The 21,812-nt window shown below is 39.5% G+C and overlaps 1 protein-coding gene across 1 annotated transcript in view; it reads left to right on the top strand.

Annotated features, from left to right (window-relative positions):
- The window catches only part of RCE1 (Ras converting CAAX endopeptidase 1), a 32,823-nt gene extending 11,411 nt beyond the window's left edge, over window positions 1–21,412 (top strand). Inside the window, exons 3-8 of the mRNA XM_089658024.1 lie at window positions 2,988–3,071; window positions 3,160–3,238; window positions 3,370–3,537; window positions 6,352–6,423; window positions 6,568–6,630; window positions 10,955–21,412. Of these exons, the coding sequence (XP_089514150.1) occupies window positions 2,988–3,071; window positions 3,160–3,238; window positions 3,370–3,537; window positions 6,352–6,423; window positions 6,568–6,630; window positions 10,955–11,190 (702 nt within the window). The 3' untranslated portion in view covers window positions 11,191–21,412. The remainder of the gene's footprint in view (window positions 1–2,987; window positions 3,072–3,159; window positions 3,239–3,369; window positions 3,538–6,351; window positions 6,424–6,567; window positions 6,631–10,954) is intronic.
- Window positions 21,413–21,812: the final 400 nt, after the last annotated feature.

Consider the following 21,812-nt stretch of genomic DNA (forward strand, 5'->3'; position numbering starts at 1 on the left):
AAAAAAAAAAAAGTTATAATCCTATACCAACAGTTGATTCAGAGAACGTTACATTGGTCCAGCTTGTTGCTTGGGTTCTGCACCAAACTACATTGAAAATTTGTCAGTCCAGTGTGAGGCTGTAAGACCTCCATTGAGGCTGTCATTTCTCCTGTCTATACTTGGGGTTATTAAAAGACATTCTGGCTATAGTGCTGAAAAAGGGTCTATTAGGCCTCATTCACATGGGCGTACCTATTCATACACTTGTGCAAAGGGCCGTCTTTGCCTTTATAGGGTGCACAGGTGTTCCATGCGTCCTGTGTGGGTGCTTGTCCCCAAATGAAGACCGTGTATGTTCTGGGGTACACACCAGCTCACCTGTCACATTTGAACCAGTGCCTGTGTCTGTGCCGCCACTGCATCTCAATAGACATGAGTGAGACTGCCTGCATGTGGATGCACAAAACACTTGTACATCATGTGCGGGCAAAGATTGCCCTCAGTACAGGTGTACGGATGGGTACGCCTGTGTGAATGAGGGCTTAGAAAGTGTTTCGGTTTTTTTTCTATGTAATCCTGACAGCACCTGTGTTTTATGACCGTTTCTTGAGTGAATCTTATCAGCACTTAGTTCAGGCAGAAGTTTTGAAGGCCTAACTATACAGTAGATGCCTATTGGTGACTGGTTTGCTTGAGACATGGAGTTGTCCTTCTAACCTTCCCCTGCCTAATGAGGAAAATATATTGTCTCTGTTGCTATTAAAAACATATCTCCCCACTTCCTGTCCCCCCAGCTCCTGTACACCACTTCCTGTCCCCCCCAGCTCCTGTACACCACTTCCTGTCCCACCAGCTCCTGTACACCACTTCCTGTCCCACCAGCTCCTGTACACCACTTCCTGTCCCACCAGCTCCTGTACACCACTTCCTGTCCCACCAGCTCCTGTACACCACTTCCTGTCCCACCAGCTCCTGTACACCACTTCCTGTCCCACCAGCTCCTGTACACCACTTCCTGTCCCACCAGCTCCTGAACACCACTTTCTGGCCCACCAGCTCCTGTACACCACTTTCTGGCCCACCAGCTCCTGTACACCACTTTCTGGCCCACCAGCTCCTGTACACCACTTTCTGGCCCACCAGCTCCTGTACACCACTTTCTGGCCCACCAGCTCCTGTACACCACTTTCTGGCCCACCAGCTCCTGTACACCACTTTCTGGCCCACCAGCTCCTGTACACCACTTTCTGGCCCACCAGCTCCTGTACACCACTTTCTGGCCCACCAGCTCCTGTACACCACTTTCTGGCCCACCAGCTCCTGTACACCACTTTCTGGCCCACCAGCTCCTGTACACCACTTTCTGGCCCACCAGCTCCTGTACACCACTTTCTGGCCCACCAGCTCCTGTACACCACTTTCTGGCCCACCAGCTCCTGTACACCACTTTCTGGCCCACCAGCTCCTGTACACCACTTTCTGGCCCACCAGCTCCTGTACACCACTTCCTGTCCCACCAGCTCCTGTACACCACTTCCTGTCCCACCACTTTTTATCACCAGGACAGGACATTAAGGAAAATCTCTATGATAGGGTCACACATCAAAATGGAAACCTGACAAAGATTCTAGCCATTCCCTATTCTATCCAAAACAAAAGCAACTCGGTCCCTCTCATTTACTGTAGCGGTTTATGCCATTGATTGCTATAGTATCTTGTCATTGCTATTGATTTTGAATAGCACAATGGCTGTAAGTCAAACTGGATGAGATCACATTTCAATAGAAATATAATCTAAAAATGGTTTCTGCAAAGCTGTAGCTGACAATTGATCCAGACAGTGTGGCTACAGTCTGAAGCCTTCGTTTGTGTCGATTTGGAAACAGGCTATATAGCCAGGTCTCATTTGATTTACTCGTGCGTGGCGGCTTTATGTCTGCTAATGATGAGCACAGTATAGGATAGATATATGCACAGCTGACTGCTTATTGCAAAAAGAAAGATGTGTGTAAATAATTCAATTCTTAAATTATTATATTTGATTAAAACTGTTCTCTGATATGGACTACAAACATGTCTGTATCTCCTCATGTCTATTGGGGTGCAGGGCAAAAGGTAGATTACAGAATATAACTAGGAAGGAAGATATTCTTTGGTGCAGCTCACATAGAGGGACTAGGACACGGCATTTCTTGCAAGATCAACAGGAGTTTTCTTGTATTACAAGGTGTATCTACTGAAAATGTTTTTAGCATAAAAAGAGCAAACTAATGCAGCCACCATATCTAGGGACTGTAAGCTGCATTTTATTGCATATATGTTTAGAAATCTTTTAGGCTGGGTTCACACATATGTGGTGCGGTATACCGCATGTGATTTGCACAGGAACCGCACTGCATTCCTGTGCAAATCACATGCGATTTGTGTGCGGTGTGATTGGAGCCATACGTTTTGTATGGCTCTATTCATACCACATCTGCACCAAAAACGTGCAGGACTCTTTTTTTGGGTCCACACTAGAATCGGATCACATAGGTATTCGTATCTATGCAATCCGATTCTGTACATCGCACCACGTTTTGCAGACCGCTTTCGGGGTGTTTCTTAATTTAACATACACACCCGCAGTGGTTCACATGAATAGGGTGCGATTCTGATGCGGTGCGGAATTCGCACTGAAAACGCTGCGAATTCCACACCACATGAGTGTGAACACGGGCTTAATGTAAGCCATATTCTTTTATTTACCCATACAGTTGCAGAATGTAAATGTGGATCTGTACCCAATCTGGACAAGCTAAGGTTGTTAAAATTTTGTGACCACTAATGAGACAGGATCCGCACTATTTCTTGCAAAGGAGATTTAGGGGAAAAATTAACAAAGCATGTTGTAATTAAAATGTAAATGGTCATCTAGTTGTTGTCAAAATGCAGTAGTGGCTAGTAATAACTTTCCACTTCAGGAACATGGAAATTATTTTCACAAATGTTATTCTTATCTCCAGACAGATGCAGCTTTCCTTTCCCTTATGGGTTTCCGTCTTGAAGGCATTCTTATAGCTACAGTTTTACCTCTGTTATTGACCATGGTAAGAACACTACAGCAACCAACAATTCCCATTTTCAGGTCAGCTAAAAGCTTATATTAACAAAAACAATGTTTGCCCTGATATGCAGATATTGTTCCTTGGTCCTCTTGTCCAGCTCTCTATGGATTGCCCGTGGGACTTCCTCGATGGCTTGAAAGTAGCTTTTGGTAAGGTATTTCCAGTTTACAGTATCAGCAGAAAATCCGTGTTTTGAGTAAAATTTGTAACACATTTTCCTTGATATAGTTTCTCTGTATTACTTCTTAGCATTACATCTTGTGTTTATTTGATAATTCAGATCCTAGGTTCTGGATGCTCTGCATAACTGACATGCGGTGGCTACGTAACCAGGTGATTGCCCCGCTAACAGAGGAGTTGGTCTTCAGGGCCTGCATGCTTCCTATGTTAGTACCATGTACTAGCCCTGGGACAGCCATCTTTACATGTCCATTATTCTTTGGCATTGGTGAGTATAGCACAATGTCTATGAAAATTTTTTTTATTAATTTCAGTCTTGAATCTGTTAACGTGTCAAATATCTCCAGTGTTGCAAAGAAGCTAGGAAATGTTATGGGTAGCTTTTTTTCTGAAAAGCATTTCTGAATTGTGTTAGGAGTTCTTCCCTATAAGACAACATTCATTATTTCATATGATGCACACTGCTTGGGCCTGTAGGTGATTGCCAGTACCAGAGGCTCTCACTGTTTCTGCACTTTTCATACTTAGATAATATTTGGTTTCTTCTAACAATCAGCCATTTGTGTAAAAAGGTATTTTGTGCAGCTATCCTGGGTTTGAGCCAAAATGACCCCTTTGTTTAACCCTTTTGCTGCCAGAGCCATTTTTGCATTTTTGGTACACATGTTTAACACCTTCATATGACGCCCAATCACAACGGAGAGTGCCCCGCCTGGCAATCAATCTGCTATAGGCCGGGCGGGGCACTTGCCATTTTCACTGGGCGTCATATGAGGTCATGTCAAAATGAGCCGCTCACGGGGCCGCGCAGCGGTGCAATCTGTCACCGGCAGTGTCCACGGGACACAGCCGATGACATATCACTACACCAACCCGTTGCCAGTGTCATGTGACTGCTGTGACCAATCACAGCAGATCACGTCAATTGTATACAATGGATGGCTTCCTGTAATGCCATCCATTGTATACAATTATGTCTTTAGCTGTGACTGGTCAAGGCAGTCACATCATACAGACAGGGCCAATCACAGCCCATCTGTATCATGTGATCAGATTTGCCCAATCACATCTAATCACAACAAAAGACTAAATGAATCAGTTTCATTCAGTAACAATGATTGCCAATATCCATGAAATACATTGGTGTTAGCAATCATAATGTGTTTTAAAAAAAAAAATCCTGATCACTTGCCCAGAGTAGTTCAATGTTCAAAGGGGTGAATGTTATGTGCTTGTGTGTAACTTTATTTTTTTTTTTACAACAAAAAAAAATATTTTTTTTTTCTATCGCATAGGGGACACGTGATGATTTTTGGTGACAGGTTCTCTTTATTGAGACATACAGGGTCCAAAAGACCTTGCATGTTTCCCCTTGGCTCCCCGGCTATTCTATCTCCTCTCAACGCACCGGCACCTGCAATGGCTCGCCTGTGAGGAGGCACCAGACCCGGGGGCAGTGGAAGCGATCGGCAGTAGCGGAGCAACCTGACAGCTAACATCTGACAGGCAGGAGTCTGCCTGTCTGTTTTACACACAATCCTGGTGGATTGTGTATAAAACCCACTGCTGTCTGATCTGTACGCCGTAGCGGCAGCAAAAGGGTTACAGTGGAACTGCACTGCATCTGAGCATCAGAAACTAAAAATGCTATTTTAATTCATTTTTAATATTCAAAGCAAACTTGCCCATCCAATCATGTCTCCATGCTTTTATTTAGCTGAGAAACATTTTGAAAAACACCCCCTGACATTTCTGTCAGTTGCCATCTTGAGTAAGGGCAGATGGTTCATGTATCATTTTAGTTCCTGGAATCAATATGCCCTTAGCTCAGGCATAGGCTGAACTGATAACCCTCCCTCCCCTCCTGAAGACTGCTGGAATGTATGACATCATTTTCCTAGGAAACCAGGAAGTAACTGAAGAAATGGAAGAAAATGTTTAAAGCAGAAAATATGATATACTTTCCTATCTATTTACTAATGCTAGCAGTATAAGCAAAACAGGACAGGGTTTTTTTACCTTAATGCAGTGAATGCATTAAGGTAAAAAAACTTTTAGCCTTTACAACCACTTCAGTCAGTTGGGGCTGTATTTCTCCTATGTATCACATGAGTGCAGTTAGTTCTGCACTCCTATAATTCGTTTTCAGCCAACAGTGAGCTGAAGCCCGCTGTCAGCTGGCGTAAAAGAGCCAGTCCACGCTCTGAAAAGATCCACCCACAACCCTCGAAAGGCGCCTGGCTCAGCCTTTCAGCGATCTGTGCTGAGTGCCTGAGCCAGCCCATCCAGTAAGCGCTGGATGGGCAGAGCAGAGAGCAGGAGAATGACAGTCTGGCTCTCCGCTCAGAGCAGAGGGGGGGAACTGAGAAATTGCGGTCTTTGATCGCTCAGTTTTTTGTGCAGAGGCAGCAGGGGACAGCTGCAGCATTGAATTGATGCTGCATACACCTAGGTGAGTATAAATGTTTGGGGGGGGGTTTTTTGTGTGTTTGTGGGTATTTTTGTTTTTGTTTTTTTGCACATTATGGCAGATTTACTGTAGATCTGAGGTTGTCCTTCCATAGCTAAAACAGCTCTGTGCTCTTATCAGCTACATCTGCCATTATTCTTCTTTGTCATGAGGCATCTTCCTACTTTGAGCCATTTTCCCATAATGATACATGCACATCCTATCCATTATCTGATGCCAGAATGAAACCTCCTTCAGCAAGCATGCAAAAAAGTGGTGACAAAAGACTAGACATGGTCCGAAATATTGCTATTTTAAGTGGAACTGTTTTGTATGTATATGCTAATACAAAAATGTAAAAGAGCATTTAATATGGACAAAGACCTATGTGCAGATGTACTTTGCTTTTGCATTATTTGCATCAATACCATATTGATTAAATGTACTCGGTATCTAAAAAACACATTGAGTAGACTATAAGTTCCCTTTAAGACACTGTAAATGTTGTAAAAACAGTTTCTGATTCACAATATATGGGGCTGCTTGTCCTGTATAAGATTATAGTTTTTCTATTACTACCTATTTTAGATCATATTTACCTTGTTTTTTATATATGTGTATATTTTGTTTCAGCTCATTTCCATCATGTTATTGAGCAGCTACGATTTCGACAGGGTACTGTTGTGACCATATTTCTGTCAGCTGGTATGTGATGTGTTACCTTTTTAAAACCAAGTTTTCTTTCTGACCTCTTCGGTCCTCTCTGTCTTTCTGTCCTTTCTGTCTTTCTTTCCTGTTTTTGTTTCTATTTATCAATCCAGGCATTTAAATATTTTTTTCTTTTTATAGCATTTCAATTTTCATATACTGCAGTATTTGGAGCTTACACTGCCTTTATCTTCATAAGAACAGGTGAGAATATTGGTGAGACCAATTTGATCTGATTAAATGTAGTTTAATAACATATTCAGCATAGAAAAACAATGTACAGTCCACATCAACAAGAGAACAAGCAGGATTTTTTCCTCATTGACTTCATGAGAATGCATTATAGCTCTATAATTGATAAATTAATTGTAGCCGAGTATTCATTTCTCACAAATAGCACATCATCATGGCCTTTTGTAAGCTTTTTTTTTTTTGGGACATACCCATGCATGTGCTAAAACATTTATTAAAATACATAACTAGTATGAATGCATGGCATTGCTTTACTTGTTTCTTGTATACTTTAGCACTTTTATAGTACACATATAGTGCTACTTTTAATGACCTCATAAGAGCAGTTCTCAGCATAGAGTAAATATGTGATGGAGCGCTGGACCCCAGAGGGAATTTTCGGAAGTCCAAATCTAACTTTCAGAAGCAGCTCTTTGTTAGCCAGATTGTCCCATAGAGTCCCTGGAGTATTCTATAGAGCAGTGGGCTCCAAATTGCGGCCCCAGGGCCATTGAGGTGTTGTTCCTTCCGCTGACACCCAACAATGGGGCATAATTCCTGCCACTGACACCAAAATGGGGCACTATTCCTCCCACTGTCACCAACTAGTTCTTCCTCAAATACCAAAGATAGGGCATTGTTTGCTTGAAGTGGGCACAGCCGGCCCCTAAAGTCTGAAGGACGGTAAACTGGCCTTTTCTTTGGAAAGTTTGGAGACCCCTACTATAGAGCATTAAAAAGATGAAAATGGCACAAAGCTTGATTCAATCCAGTAATATTTTTTTTCAACAAATCGTAATGCCAAAACTTTTTGGGAGCTGTAGGGTTCCTCTTTTCATTATAAGTGTGAAGTGACATGAACTGTGCTTAGGTGAATACCAAGCATTACATGGAAAGCGCTGCAATCATACTATGAGATATAAGACATACGCCAAAATCACATGTTGTGCTAATTCCAATATATCAAAGAAAAATAAAAAATGCGACTTAATAAAGATAACCAGTTCAAACAAAATTGATCTTAAAGAAATACAGTGAAAAAAATAAGTATTTGATCCCCTGCTGATTTTGAATGTTTGCCCACTCACAAAGGAATGATCAGTCTAAAAATCGAATGGTAGGTGTATTGTAACACAGAGACAGAATAGCAGCAAAAAATTCAAAAGAAATGCTTGTCTACCAAATTATGCGCTGATTTGCATGTTCATGATCCCCTTCACAAAACATGACTTAGTACTTGGTGGTAAATCCCTTGTTGGCAATCAGAGGTCAGACGTTTCCTGTAGTTGGCCACCAGGTTTGCACACATCTCAGGAGGGATTTTGTCCCACTCCTCTTGGCAGATCCTCTCCAAGTCATTAAGGTTTGGTGGCTGACGTTTGGCAATTCGAACTTTCAGCTCCCTCCACAGATTTTCAATTGGATTAAGGTCTGGAGACTGGCTAGGCCATTCCAGGACCTTAATGTGCTTCTTCTTCAGAAACTCTTTTGTTGCCTTGGCCGTGTGTTTTGGGTCATTGTCATGCTGGTTCTCACCCAAGATTGGATGGTACATTGCCCCGTTCTTCGTCCCTTTGATGCGGTGCAGTTGTCTTTTAAGAGGCTGCTTCTAATCTCAGCTTGTTACCTGTATGAAAGACTCCTGGTAGCCAGAAATCCTGCTGAATGATAGGGGATCAAATACTTATTTCCCTCATGAAAATAAAAATCAGTGCATAATTTGTTAGACATGCATTTCCTTTGAATTTTTTGTTGCTAGTCTGTCTCTCAGTGTTACAATACACCTACGATTCAATTTTTAGACTGATAATTTCTTTGTGAGTGGGCAAACATTCAAAAGCAGCAGGGGATCAAATACTTATTTCCTTCACTGTATTTATGTTACTTATATTAAATTATATTAAAGTCTAGAAGTGAACAAATAAGAGTATCCAAATTTGAAAGGTGAAGAGATTGTGACCACATCCACCAACATAAGAGCCTCTAAGTACAGTTATCTTGAAGATAGTGGGGAAAAACCCCCCACCAGAAAACACAGTGCAGGCTTACCAGATAACCATGACCTTCTGACTAAAGAAAGGTCAAGGTATGCGTCAACATATAGGTTCCATGACGGTCTCCTCTTGTGTAATCCTGAGATATCAAACATCCGGAACTTGGCTATCCTTTAATAACCCTCCATCAGTGTGACTCCTGCTTCACTCTCAGCTGAACTGCCTACAAACTTCACTTCCTGATCTTGGAAACATCAACTCTGAGCAGACAAGCTCACTTTTAGTGCTTATTAAAGAACAAAGTTCAGTCCATTTTTGACTTCTTATCTTTACCAATAATAAACCTATTTTCTTCACTCATTATCATATACTCTAATTATGGCATGGACGTTTAAATTCCAACCACCCACCAGTTATTATTGTTAGGTCTGTCTTCCACTATTTCGTTATTAACCCTTTAGTCGTATTTATGTGAAATATGCTTATGGAAATATCTCTGGAAAACTAACCGAGACATAATATTGGAATTAAGTGCAATCAGGTGGTAGGGATTAATTGTACTGCTGTGTCTAACTGTCCATATAGATCCTGTTACTGCAGAGTAAAATGAATACATAATGGCAGATCTGTTATCCATCAATAGAGCATCCAAGGTGTACCTATACGTTAACCTAATGTTTATGCCTTTGTCAAATCACATATCATGCATTTGATTAATTATTATTTACCCATTCTTGCCACACTTTTACATTTATTTGCACACCCTCTATTTTCATAAGTACGTTTTGTAAAGAGACATTCATCAGGTTTTTCCTGAAAGAGCTCAGTGCAGTAGGAAAGCAAGCTGAGCAATGTTCTGGCAGCAACTGTTGTTGCCAGTCCATCTATAAGGCCTAGAAGACAGATGCATATTGGGGACAAGTTCTAAACTTCTTCCCAAAATACTTTTATTTGGGGATAGCCCACCACAATGGGATGAAATTTGATTTTTAAAATTTCTTTACTGGATATGTTTTATATCAAAAAGTCATATATATATATATATATATATATATATATATATATATATATATATATATATATATATATATATAATTTTTTTTTTTTTTTTTTTTTTTTTCAAATGCAGAGCCATATCGCAAAAATTGGCCTGGCCAGGAATCCTCTGGAGGGCAAGTGGTTAAACTAGATAAGGCTATTCTTAGCATAAAGATGAGGTGGTCCCAGGCATCACCTTAGTCCTCCTCAAGCATGGTTGCAATGTTGTTTTTCAGTTTAGACTTGCACCTTTCCAGAACCAACGTAGATTCATCAATCCGTTCTGAATCTGCTTTCACTGTGAATCATGCACAAAGGAATTGGAGAAAAATGTGTTTTGCTTGCACAAAACAAAATGAAATTGAACATTCCTGAAGTAAGTCTCTACCTTGTTTCTGTAATACCAGAGACCTGGAAGCCAATGGGTGAGTGGTGCCTCTTGAGACCCTGCTTCAAAGGCCTTTGAGGCTTACATGCCTACTGTATACAATGACAAGTATTTTTAGAACATACATTGTATTTGAAAGCATACAAATAGAACAGTCACAGCATGTACAGGCCACATAAATCAGCAAAACAATGGAAAATAGCCATGAGCAGAGTCATTCTGAAAACTCAGATATTAGGTTCTAATGATGTACACATAATACAGCTTAAACACAAACCTTGCAACAACCTAAATGCTTGCCCCAATCAGGACCTGATTCAATTGCTGAGAGTCAAACAGAGTACACTTGTGGTACTATTGATGCAAAAGTAAAAGGAAGAAAGACAAAGTATAGGAAGAGGAGTGTGGAAGAGTCTGGTACAACCCTACAGCAATAAATATGTGGTGTAGCTAACCGAGTAACAGGAGGGCCAATGAGGGACTTTAGAACATACTTTAAATAACTAAACACGTTGCACATTATTGTCAATAGAAGGTGCACAACTTTAGATTGGATGTTCTGGATAGGATGTGTATTTAACTGTAGGAGAAAGTCTTCACTAGTTTCTATGGACAGATGACAACTACTGTACAATGCTTCTTAGTTTATGATTAACTACCTCTTCTCCTGGTTTGCACTCTGTTGTCCATCAGTCAGTGGCATAAAACAGGAGGGGAAATGGCTGTTTTCAATATGTAACTTGCACATGGTTGAAAAAACAGGTTTACAAAGCCACTGCAGGGGAGAACACATTTAACTTTTAGATGACTTGGCAGATGGTTATTAATGTTCTTTTATGATAAACCTGCCAAAACTGATGATTGTTTTTTCTTTTAGGGCATATTATAGGACCTGTACTTTGCCATTCCTTCTGCAATTACATTGGATTTCCAGCCATATTTACAGCTTTGGACCATCCACAGCGCACAACTATTCTCATTTTCTACATTCTCGGGGTTGTACTTTTTTTTCTTCTTCTGTATCCCATGACTGATCCTGCTTTGTATGGGGACATACCTGTCTGTTACTTATTGGAGAGAGGATCTGCAGACCGTCGCTCACTTTGTTCCTGACATCAGCAGTTGCGATTACACTGACCATCTTGAATGTTCTAATAAGTCTGGCAAAAGATGATTACATGGTCTTGTGGGTTCGTCTGGTTTAACACATGTGGTTCACAAGTACTCCAGTTTTAAACATTTGACAACCCAATCAGGTGCAGAAATGTTGGTTAAGTTTTGTTTAGATGTCATACAAACTACTGAATGTCAGCTTGATGACCGGTTTTGTGCTGAGCCAACGTTCAATAATTTTAAGAAACAGAAATTTTTTGACATATCTACTAAGCCCATTCAGAGCAATGGGTTCACAGGTGACCTATCATATCAAGCTACATTTTTAAGACCAGGTGCTCTTCACCAGATATCATATATATTTTTGGATGTAAATGTATTCCATAATGCTATATTTTTTTACATATTGAACCTAGTCATAAACTATTTTCAGCTTTATTGAAGCATGGGTTAAAGACGGTTCCTTGAAAAATCCTACTAAGGACATTTAAAGCTCTGTACCAACTGCACTCCTCTTTCTCATAATGCCAGTAGGAGACATGTTTGTACAGCTGAACCTTTTTTATGTACTGATGGGAGTTCTCAGAATATCTGCTAATTATTATTTTTATGGATAATGGTGAAAAGCTGCTTTAAGAGGTCTTGTTGCCAACTACAAGGGTTCATTCTTCTGTCTGTACCTCCTTTGCATTTGCTGCTGTTTAATGTTTTTTATTTAGAGCAAGGGCTAAACTGCATGTGGATTTTTTAACACTTATTGGCATCAAATGGTCTTGATTTGCTGCTTTATTTTCAAACCATTGAATTCAGTGTTTTGCAGATAAGGTGATTTGTCAGTGAGGTTAACCTCAAGCTAGTAAATTATTTGAAATCTCATGTGTAGCTGAGCCTTAAACATGGATGTACCGTATGTGATTACAATAAAAGAAGATAAACCATTTCCTTTGATAGACACAGAGTAAAAGAAACTCCCAAAGTGATAGCATCTGCTAGTATAATTGCTGCACTATTCTCTTTCCATCACTAATGTAACAACCTGGCTAGCACAGATTAAAGCTGAACCCCAGGCAAACAACTAGACATACAAGTGAAATGCATGTATGCAAACCAATTTTCCTGGCATCCTTGTGATCCAGCCACCAATGGCAGACTGCATAGCCAGGCCTGTGATCGCTATTGTAACCTTTGACAGAACATGGACACTCCCCAATTTGTTGATTGGATTATGAAGGAGAAGAAGCACACTGTGAGATTATCTCTCTGCCTTGTTCTACTGTCAGCATGTTTACTGTAAATTTATGTGCATTGCAGTAGGCCAGAGGCTTTCATAGTTTCATAATTTAGTGTTTTTATATCTGCTTGGAGTTCAGACTTCATTCATGTAGGCTTAGTGATTTTCTGTTTCCGTTTTGCGTCCTTTACACTTAGTTTCCATGTGAATTTATTTAGTTTTAACTGAATGAGCAACAGAAGCAGAATTATTAGAGAAATCAGTTTATTCAGGAAAGCAGAGCACAGTGCAAATGTGCAGTAAGCCATAACATTTTCTGTAATCCAGTTTAGGGATGCTTGGTTGCTGCATTTTCATAGTCATTTTTGTTTTCTCTGTTTTATGTAAGTTCAGTTTTCATAGTTCATGCATATGGGGCTTTTCCAGGTATTTTATGTCTATCGTAATTTCCCAGTGCTTTCCCACACCTTTGAAGCCCCATGTGTCATGTACAGCCTGCTATACAAGTGAATAGCTGACTGCAGCTGTGCTGTTGTAAATGCTGATTCTTCAAAGAAACGGGGTTTACCTGCGTATGTGCATCCAACATACTTTCTGAATGCAGAATTCCCGTGTTTGCAAAATACGTTGGATGTGAATGTTTGGGTACCTACCAGTGGAAAGATATATCAGTGTTTACAAGAGCATTACTTGTATGGCAGGCTGTGTGTGGCACTGGAAAATATGCTGCGCATATAAAATGCTTGTTGCTTGTGCATGAACCCTCAAGCAGTTTGGTATTATGTTAGCCATCAGGATGATGTATCTGAGAGAGATTGTGACATCAGAACGTTTACTAAACTAATGAATAGGTTTACAATAACCTTCTTAGACCTTTTTTTTTTATTTTTTTCTTAATGCAATAGAAAAGTTTGGAGGCTAAAGACTTGGCTAAGCCTAATTGGGAAGGAACACTGTGTTTGTTGTAAATGAGCAACATTCTGTGTAGCAGTTTTTTTAGCAATGCCATAAACACTAATCTGAAGAAAGCAAAAGTGCAATCTCATCAACTGTGTTGTACTTGTACAACTGGTAGTCTGGTAGTCTCATATTTCAGTGTCTAGCCTTTGATTTGAGTAGGTGTTCTGCTTGCATTTTTCCCACTGAAGATTGAGAGGATTATACTGTAGTTTAGTGTATGACCATTCTCTTCATTAAGGCAACACTCCAATCAAAATTCAAAGCAAAGCCTTGAAATGACTAGGTCTTTGCTTTTCATCTTGGGAACCAGGTGGTCCCACTGGTTAAATACTGTCGGCCAAAATGCAGAAAAGCACAGATACAGGTGCCGAAAAAACCACGCCCCTCGCGGGGTTCTCAGCCTTACCTGGGAAACCATCCAGTGATCCTGGCGCTGGGCATAGAGATGAGTGAAGGAAAGATGGCCTCCACTCATCTCTATGTCCTTGGAGGACTGGAGCAATGTTACTTCTGGTTCTGGCCATTTTTTTTTTTTTTAAAGCACTAGATCAATGCTTTTTTGTGATCCAATGCTTTACATTGCAGAGGAGAGATGTGGGGTCTTATTGACCCCATATCTCTTCATAAATAGGACCTATCACTAATTATTTCTATCACAAGGGATGCATGAATTTTTTGTGATAAGAATAAAAGTGATTAAAAATGTTTTTAAAGGTACAGTGCAAAAAACAAAACAAAAAAACATTAAATAAATTTATAAAAAAAGTTTAAAGTGCCCCTCTCCCCCCGTGCTCGCAGGTAGTGGTGAACACATATGTAAATGGTGTTCAAACCACACACGTGAGGTATCGCCACAAACGTCAGCGCAAGAGCAATAATTCTAGCACTAGACCTCCTCTGTAACTTTACACTGCTAACCTGTAGACCTTTTTAAAGCATCAACCATGGAGATTTTTAAGTACCGCAGTTTCACACCATTCCACGAGTGTGCGCAATTTTAAAGCATGACATGTTGGGTATCTATTTACTCGACGTAACATCTTCTTTCAAATTTTACAAAAAAATTTGGGTATATTATTATTTTTTTTTTTTTTTTTTAATCAGTGTATTTTTTTCCAAAAAATATATATTAATTTTTAGACATGTTTGTCCAACACATACAGGCTCTAAACCACCCATCTTTCCATGCCATTCCCGCAGTTGATACTTCAAGTATCCAGACATCTGTCACGTGATGCTAGAATGGCCATGAAGCGATGTTTGCTTTCTCTTGAGTTACTTGACACTGCTACTGAGTGTTTAAAATATGTCAATCTTTGTTCTAGCTTAGTTTTCTATTGTTTTTAGAATTTTAAGCAGGTAGACACACTAGGACCTCTACCCCGGAGGAAGCAGTTGATTTCATTGCCTCCGTATTTAATGACTCCTTAGAATATTTAGTGGCATGGTTTATAATATTCAACATTCTCATATTTGGTGTGCTTGAGCTCAAATGTTTATGCGGGCTGCAGTTGCTGGATGCTTCTTAAAAATGTTAGTCAACTGGCTGCTCATCTGCTGGCTTTAATGGTGTTTTGTTTTTTTGTTAAGTGTCAGACCTAGAATAAGTGTATTGATGAGAAGTTCTGACTTAAATCCAAACTTCACTCTCTCAATCATCATCAGACTATTTCTAATCCTTATGCTGCTAGCATTAGTAAATAGGAAAGTATATCATATTTACTTGTTTTTAACAATTTTGTTTGCATTCCTTCATTTATTTTCTGGTTTCCATGCCTAGGCAAATTATGTCATAGATCCCAGGAGCCTTCATGATGTGGGGGGGTTGTCAACGCAACCATTGCTTAAGCTAAGTACAGATGGATTCTAGGGAGTAACTACTACATGAATCATCTGCACTTACTGAAGATGGCCACTGCCAGAAATCCAAGGAGGTGTTTTTCAAAATTATTTCTCAGCTAAATAAAAGAGACATGGATGGGTGGAGGCATTTGTTTTGGATATTAAAAATTAATTGTATAGCATTTTTGGTTTGTGGTACTCAGATGCAGTGCAGTTCCACTTTAACTTAGTATATCTTGTACTATGTACTGTATGTTTCAGTGCTTCGGTGCAATTTATAATCCACTGCTCAATTTTTGCTTGCTCTCTGCATTTTTTAATTTTTTTTTTTTTTTTTTTTTGCTATGGCAGCTACTAATTTTTATTTTGTTGAATAAGCATTGCTATGGCCAGGCTTTTTCCTCATATTCTGAAAGGGATATTACCACTATATCACTTTGCTTGGAAGATCAGTGATTTATTCTGAAGTGTGTAGGTGGTGTAATAATATTTTCCAAGGTAAATACACTAAAAACTGATATTTTGGCTTTCGGTGGATGTCATCAGATGCTTTTACCACCAACTTGTCATTTGGAATATCTCCCAAACAGGAATATCTTGGCTTTCACACTTTGGCTGTCTACACACACTTTTTGCTCCAGAGGAATCTATGAAAACATATTCAGGTCTTATGGAACCCCTGCTAAACCAGTTTATTGGTGGTCAGTGGGAAAAAATGTTCCTTACATCAATGGCCAGTGGCAAGAATGCTCAACTTACAGTGGTGGTCAAAATTCCTTACTCTTACAGCTAAAAAGATCATTGGTATCATGCGGCTGACTCTGTCAAGTGGTATTGGCCTTGTAACTATGCATTCCCCATCAGATAGGAGGTCAGTCAGAGACAGCTCAAAGAACACCTACCAATCTCTGAAGGGACCCTAGGGATACACGGAACCTTAATTGAGAATGTCTGGTCTACTTGTTGCTTAGCATGAACTCAAGGACGGCATGTTATACCCATTTCATGAGTTAAATGTGGAGAGCTTTTATCCGGGCTGCACAGGAGATTTCAGAGGTAAAAAGGATTTAGAATCAAGTGGCATTCATTTAAAAACTGCCATAAATGTTTTGTTTGACTTGCCTATTACCAAAATATTGTTTACAAAGTCTACACACACTTGATTACATTGTAAAGTTTTGTTATTGTTTTGTCACCACTATAGGAAGTAGCTTCATTATGTTAAATAAATAACTTGCAAATTCCCTGTTATTCTCATTTGCATGCAGTACATGTTGGCTGAGGTTGAGATTGTCATATATGGTGTACTTTTTGAAATGTGCTAAGTTAAATTCAAGTATTGTTGTATTGCTCAGGTCAGGCTTGGGCAGTAAAGGGGATCTCTGGAGGGTGATGATGAGCACAATAGTGTCTAAGCGCTAAATTCACCAAAAGATTTTCCAAAGGACAAGCACTATGCCAGAAGATGCTGGCCTTCTCTTTCTGAGAAGAAGCGGTGAGACTGTCAGTGCACATGCACTACCATCCCCTGTTGGCCTAGCCTAGGGAAAGGACAGACGATTATCTCTATACCTGTGATTCTCCATAAAACATTTGTTTGCTTTTCATTACTCATCTATTTTAGAATTGTTTCTACATCCTTCTGTGATTCTCTTTAAGGGATCTGGAAAGCAAGGCGTGCTTCTGGTACCTGAGGACTGATTGGGGAAATGTTATATTATGGCTTTTTAAGGCACAATTGACAGGTGCTACTAAATGGTCTCCAATTCTGTTGGTTAAACCAGATACTACTGATTCAAACGCTTTCAAACAATGTTCTCATGGGAAGTAATTTTTTAGTGATCTATGTTTTATAGGTATTATTCTTATAAAAAATATTATGGTACTTCACTCTATAAGAGATGCTATATTTTAAAGAACTTAAATTGCAAGCTTTCTGCATTGCTTCACACATTTGTCATAGTTAGGGATTACATTTTAGTGTTAGACCCATCTCTGTTCATGTCACCAAACAAATGTTACTTTTGTTAAATCAAAGATTTTCACTGTGTTTTGTCCTAAACCATAAACCTTATAGAAAGTAAAATGTGTTATGCTGGAAAGATCAACTTTTATGAAAGTATGCACTCACTGGCCACTTTATTAGGTACACCTGTTCAATTGCTTGGTAATGCAAATTTCTAATCAGCCAATCACATGGCAGCAACTCAATGCATTTAGGCATATAGACTTTGAACATGGCATGGTCATTGGTGCCAGATGGCTGGTCTGAGTATTTAAAAAAACTGCTGATCTACTGGGATTTTCATGCACAACCATCTCTATGGTTTACAGAGAAAAGGAGAAAATATCCAATGAGTGGCAGTTGTTTGGAAGAAAATACCTTGTTGATGTCCGAGGAGAATGGGCAAACTTGTTGCTGCAACAAAATTGGTCAAAATTTGGTGTAAACATGAAATCATAAATCCATCCTGCCTTGTATCAGGCTGGTGGTGGTGTAATGGTGTGGGGGATATTTGCTTGGCGCTAGCAAGATGTACTTAATAAAGAGGCCTGTGAGTTTGTATTGTTGTTTTTATAAATGTATAGTTTTGTAGTTTTTAATGGGAGTAAAAGTCCACAAAAAAGATAGCTTGCTTACCCCGATTTAATCTGTTCATCTGATTGTTGGCTGTGCAAGTTTTCTCCTTTTTGTGTAAAACCTTTTTTTTTTCTCTAGTCATATAAATGGGTAGTTATTGTAGTTGTGGTGTTCTACATCACAAATTTAAAAATAGGACATTAACTGGGCACCAGAGTCGCAGAATGAAGGAAAAAGTTGAGGTTTGTAGCTTTGACAGTTAAACCCATTCCCATCATGAAAGAAAATTGTCAGGTTTGCAGGGCATGGTTCACAAAACCCTTTTTTCTAGTTTTTTTTTCTAATAGAGGCCATTTCTTCTTTGAGTTGCACCACAGTGGCATTCACAGTGACTGAAATGTTTATGGTTAATGGTGTAAAGAAATTTTAGAACCACCATCAAATGTATTAAAGTCACACTAAACTCTGGTTTAAAAAAGTAAAGTAAAAGTAAAGTACTTTTATTGCGTTCAGCTTCCTCCACATCACCAATTTGTTTTTGTGATCCAACTTGTTAGCGGCTTGCTATGTTTGTTCTCCATGGTCCCACTATATGTAGGACTGTAGCCTCCCCCTTTTGCTTGCTCCTGAAATGGATGAGGTACTATGGGATTGGTGTACAAAGAGCAGTGCACATGGCTGCAGCTAATGTACGCTGCTTGTTCCAAACAACCAGAGCTAAGAGGGAAATAGAGAAGGTTCGGTAGCTCATGATGTTACAAGGAGGTAGAAAAACAGCTTAAGGCTAGGTTCAGATATATGCACCTTTGCAAGCCACGGTTTGCGTGGGCACAGCAGACCATTTATTTGAATGGGCTACTGTGCCTCGTGAAAAGCACAGGAACCGCAAGTACCACGCAATTTACAGTGAGATATATTAGGCTTCATGGCATCTGCCTGCATCTCCTGCGTTACACTGTGCGGGTGGTTGCAGCTGCGGGAACAAGTGTGGGTCTCGCAGAAGCAACCACCCGCACATATGTGAACTTAGCCTAAGAAACGATTTAAAAATAGATTATAGCACCAATAAATAGTGGATGTTTATGGATTTTTTTTTTTTTTTTGAGAGTAAGGATATTGTTTATTGTGCCACTTTTAATATAAACAAATGATCAAATATCATCAGTACTCAACTGTCCAATCCAGAACCAGCTTTGCGCCTATCTGCTTGTTCTATGGTGGAGTTTTTTTCAGCTAGAGCTACTGTGGTTGGCAGACATGTTGTGAGTTTCTCAACTGGGCCTTTGTCCCCATTTATGGAAATCACATTGATCTCTATGCTTAGTTTTTCTGAGCACACAGATAGTAAAATAATTTTTTCCGGAGCCCTGCCTGCCATAAAGATAAAATATTTTATAGGTAATACTGTAATTATAACCCACCCAGAAATAAAATACTAATGTTGTCTAGATTTCTAATGGAATGAATTGTCTGCTTACTAAAATGGATGCATAATTCTAACTCAATGTTGGGGGTCCACACTAGCCCCATCCGCCATAGAGAGGAGGTGGTGTGGTTTTGCTTCTATCATGGTTAGGAATTGTTTTACCACTAAATACATGTACACACGATATACAGTTAGGTCCATATATGTTTGGACACAGGCACAATTTTAGTTGTTTTTTTTTTTCAGATATTTACCAAAACATATTCAAGCTATAGTTATATAATGGATATGGGCTGAAAGGGCACACTCTCAGGTTTAATTTGAGGGTATGTATATCCACATTGGAGGAAGGGTTTAGGAATTACAGCTCTTAGAATTAGCCATCCCCCCTTTTTCAAGGGACCAAAAGTAATTGGACAAATGAATATAATCATAAATAAAATGTTCATTATTAATATTTTCTTGAGAATCCTTTGCTGGCAATGACTGCTTGAAGTCTGGAACCCATGGACATTACCAAAGACTGGGTTTCCTCCATTCTGGTGCTTTGCCTGGCTCTAACTGCAGCTGTCTTCAGTTGTTCTTTGTGGGTCTTTCTGCCTTTAGTTTTGCCTTCAACAAGTGAAATGCATGCTCAATTGGGTTGAGATCAGGTGATTGACTCGGCCATTGCAGAATATTCCACCTCTTTTCCTTCAAAAGCTCCTGGGTTGCTTTTGCAGTGTGTTTTGGATCATTGTCCATCTGTACTGTGAAGCGCCATCCAATCAACTTTGCTGCATTTGGCTGAATCTGGGCTGACAGTATATCTCTAAACACTGCAGAATTCATCCAGCTGCTTCTGTCTTCTGTCACATCATCAATAACACCAATGGCCCAGTGCCACTGGAAGCCATCCATGCCCATGCCATCACACTGCCTCCACCATGTTTTACACATAACGTTGTGTGCTTTGGTTCATAAGCTGTTCCAAGCCTTCTCCACACTTTTTTTCTTCTTGTTATTCTGGTGCAGATTAATCTTAGTTTCATCCGTCCAAAGAATTCTTTTCCAGAACTGGTCTGGCTTTTTAGATGTTTTTTGGTAAAGTCTAATCTGGCTTTTCTGTTCTTCAGGCTTATGAATGGTTTGGACTTTGTGGTGAACCCTCTGTATTTGCTCTCATGAAGTCTTCTCTTGATTGTAGACTTTGACAATGATACGCCCACCTCCTGGAGAGTGTCCTTCACTTGTCTTGATGTTGTGAATTGGTTTTTCTTTACCATAGAGAGGATCCTGCGATCATCCACCACTGTTGCCTTCCATGGATGTCCATCCCTTTTTATGTTGCTCAGCTCACCAGTGCATTCTTCTTTCCTCAGAATGTACCAAACTGTTGATTTGGCCACTCCTAATGTTGCTACTATCTCTCTGATGGATTTCATTAGTTTTTGAAGCCTTAAAAATGGCCTGTTTCACTTGCATGGACAGCTCCTTTGAACGCATGATTTAGGTTCACAGCAATAGATTCCAAATGCAAATGCCACACTTAGAATCAACTCCAGACCTTTTACCTGCTTAATTGATGAAGAATAGCGGAGGAGTAGCCCACACCTGGCCATGAAACAGCTTTTGATTCAATAGTCCAATTACTTTTGGTCCCTTTGTAAAAAGGGGATGGCTACTCTTAAGAGCTGTAATTCCTAAACCCTTTCTCCAATTAGGATGTACATACCCTCAAATTAAACCTGAGAGTGTGCACTTTCCGCTCATATCCATTATATAACTATAGCTTGTATATGTTTTGGTAAATACCTGAAGAAAACTAAAATTTGTGCCTGTGTCCAAATATATATGGACCTAACTGTAGCTATGGTGGAAAAGAAGTGTTATAAGATGGCAGCTATAAAATTGATGCACTCTAGTGCTGACAACTAGATGTTTGATATCTTTTGTATTCAGAAGAAATCTAAACTGAATTGTAATTTGTTTTATACCTAAAGTTCTGTAACTAGACTTTAAACCACTGTTAAATCTTACAGCTGCAGAAAATATGGATAAATAATATATTAGAAAGTTATGGTCTTGGCTGCTCTTTTTAACCCTATGGGGGTTGTTAACATTGTTAAAATGTTTGTAAATGTTAATGTGTGAAATGTTATTTTTGTTTAGCTTTCACAATTAAAAAATATATTTTCTCTTACACTTTTGTGCATACCTATTATTATTTTTTCTTTTTTTTTTTTGTGCCCTTCAGTTTTTATTTTACGTTTGCATGTGTAGAAAATATGTATTGTAAATAAAGGCGCCCACTCTGGTATGTTAAACCACGAATGTGGGCTTGACATACTATAGTGTGAAATGACGTGAGGGAATTAGTTTTACCTTCAGACATCTAATTGTGCAGGGCAGTTTGAGAAATATTGAGCTTCTTAGTCACATGGTCAGATGACTAAAATAGTTCTAAAGGTACGAGTTTATTTTACGTTAATGCATTCTATGCATTACGGTAAAAAAACTACCCCCCCCCCATACTTGCCTAAGCCCAATCTCGATCCAGAACAGAGTACAAGAACAGTGCACAAGAACAGCATCTCACCTGG

This window comes from Staurois parvus, unplaced genomic scaffold (genome assembly GCF_062004578.1).
Source record: "Staurois parvus isolate SC_StPar_1 unplaced genomic scaffold, SC_StPar_1.0 ptg001051l, whole genome shotgun sequence".
Lineage (NCBI taxonomy): Eukaryota > Metazoa > Chordata > Amphibia > Anura > Ranidae > Staurois > Staurois parvus.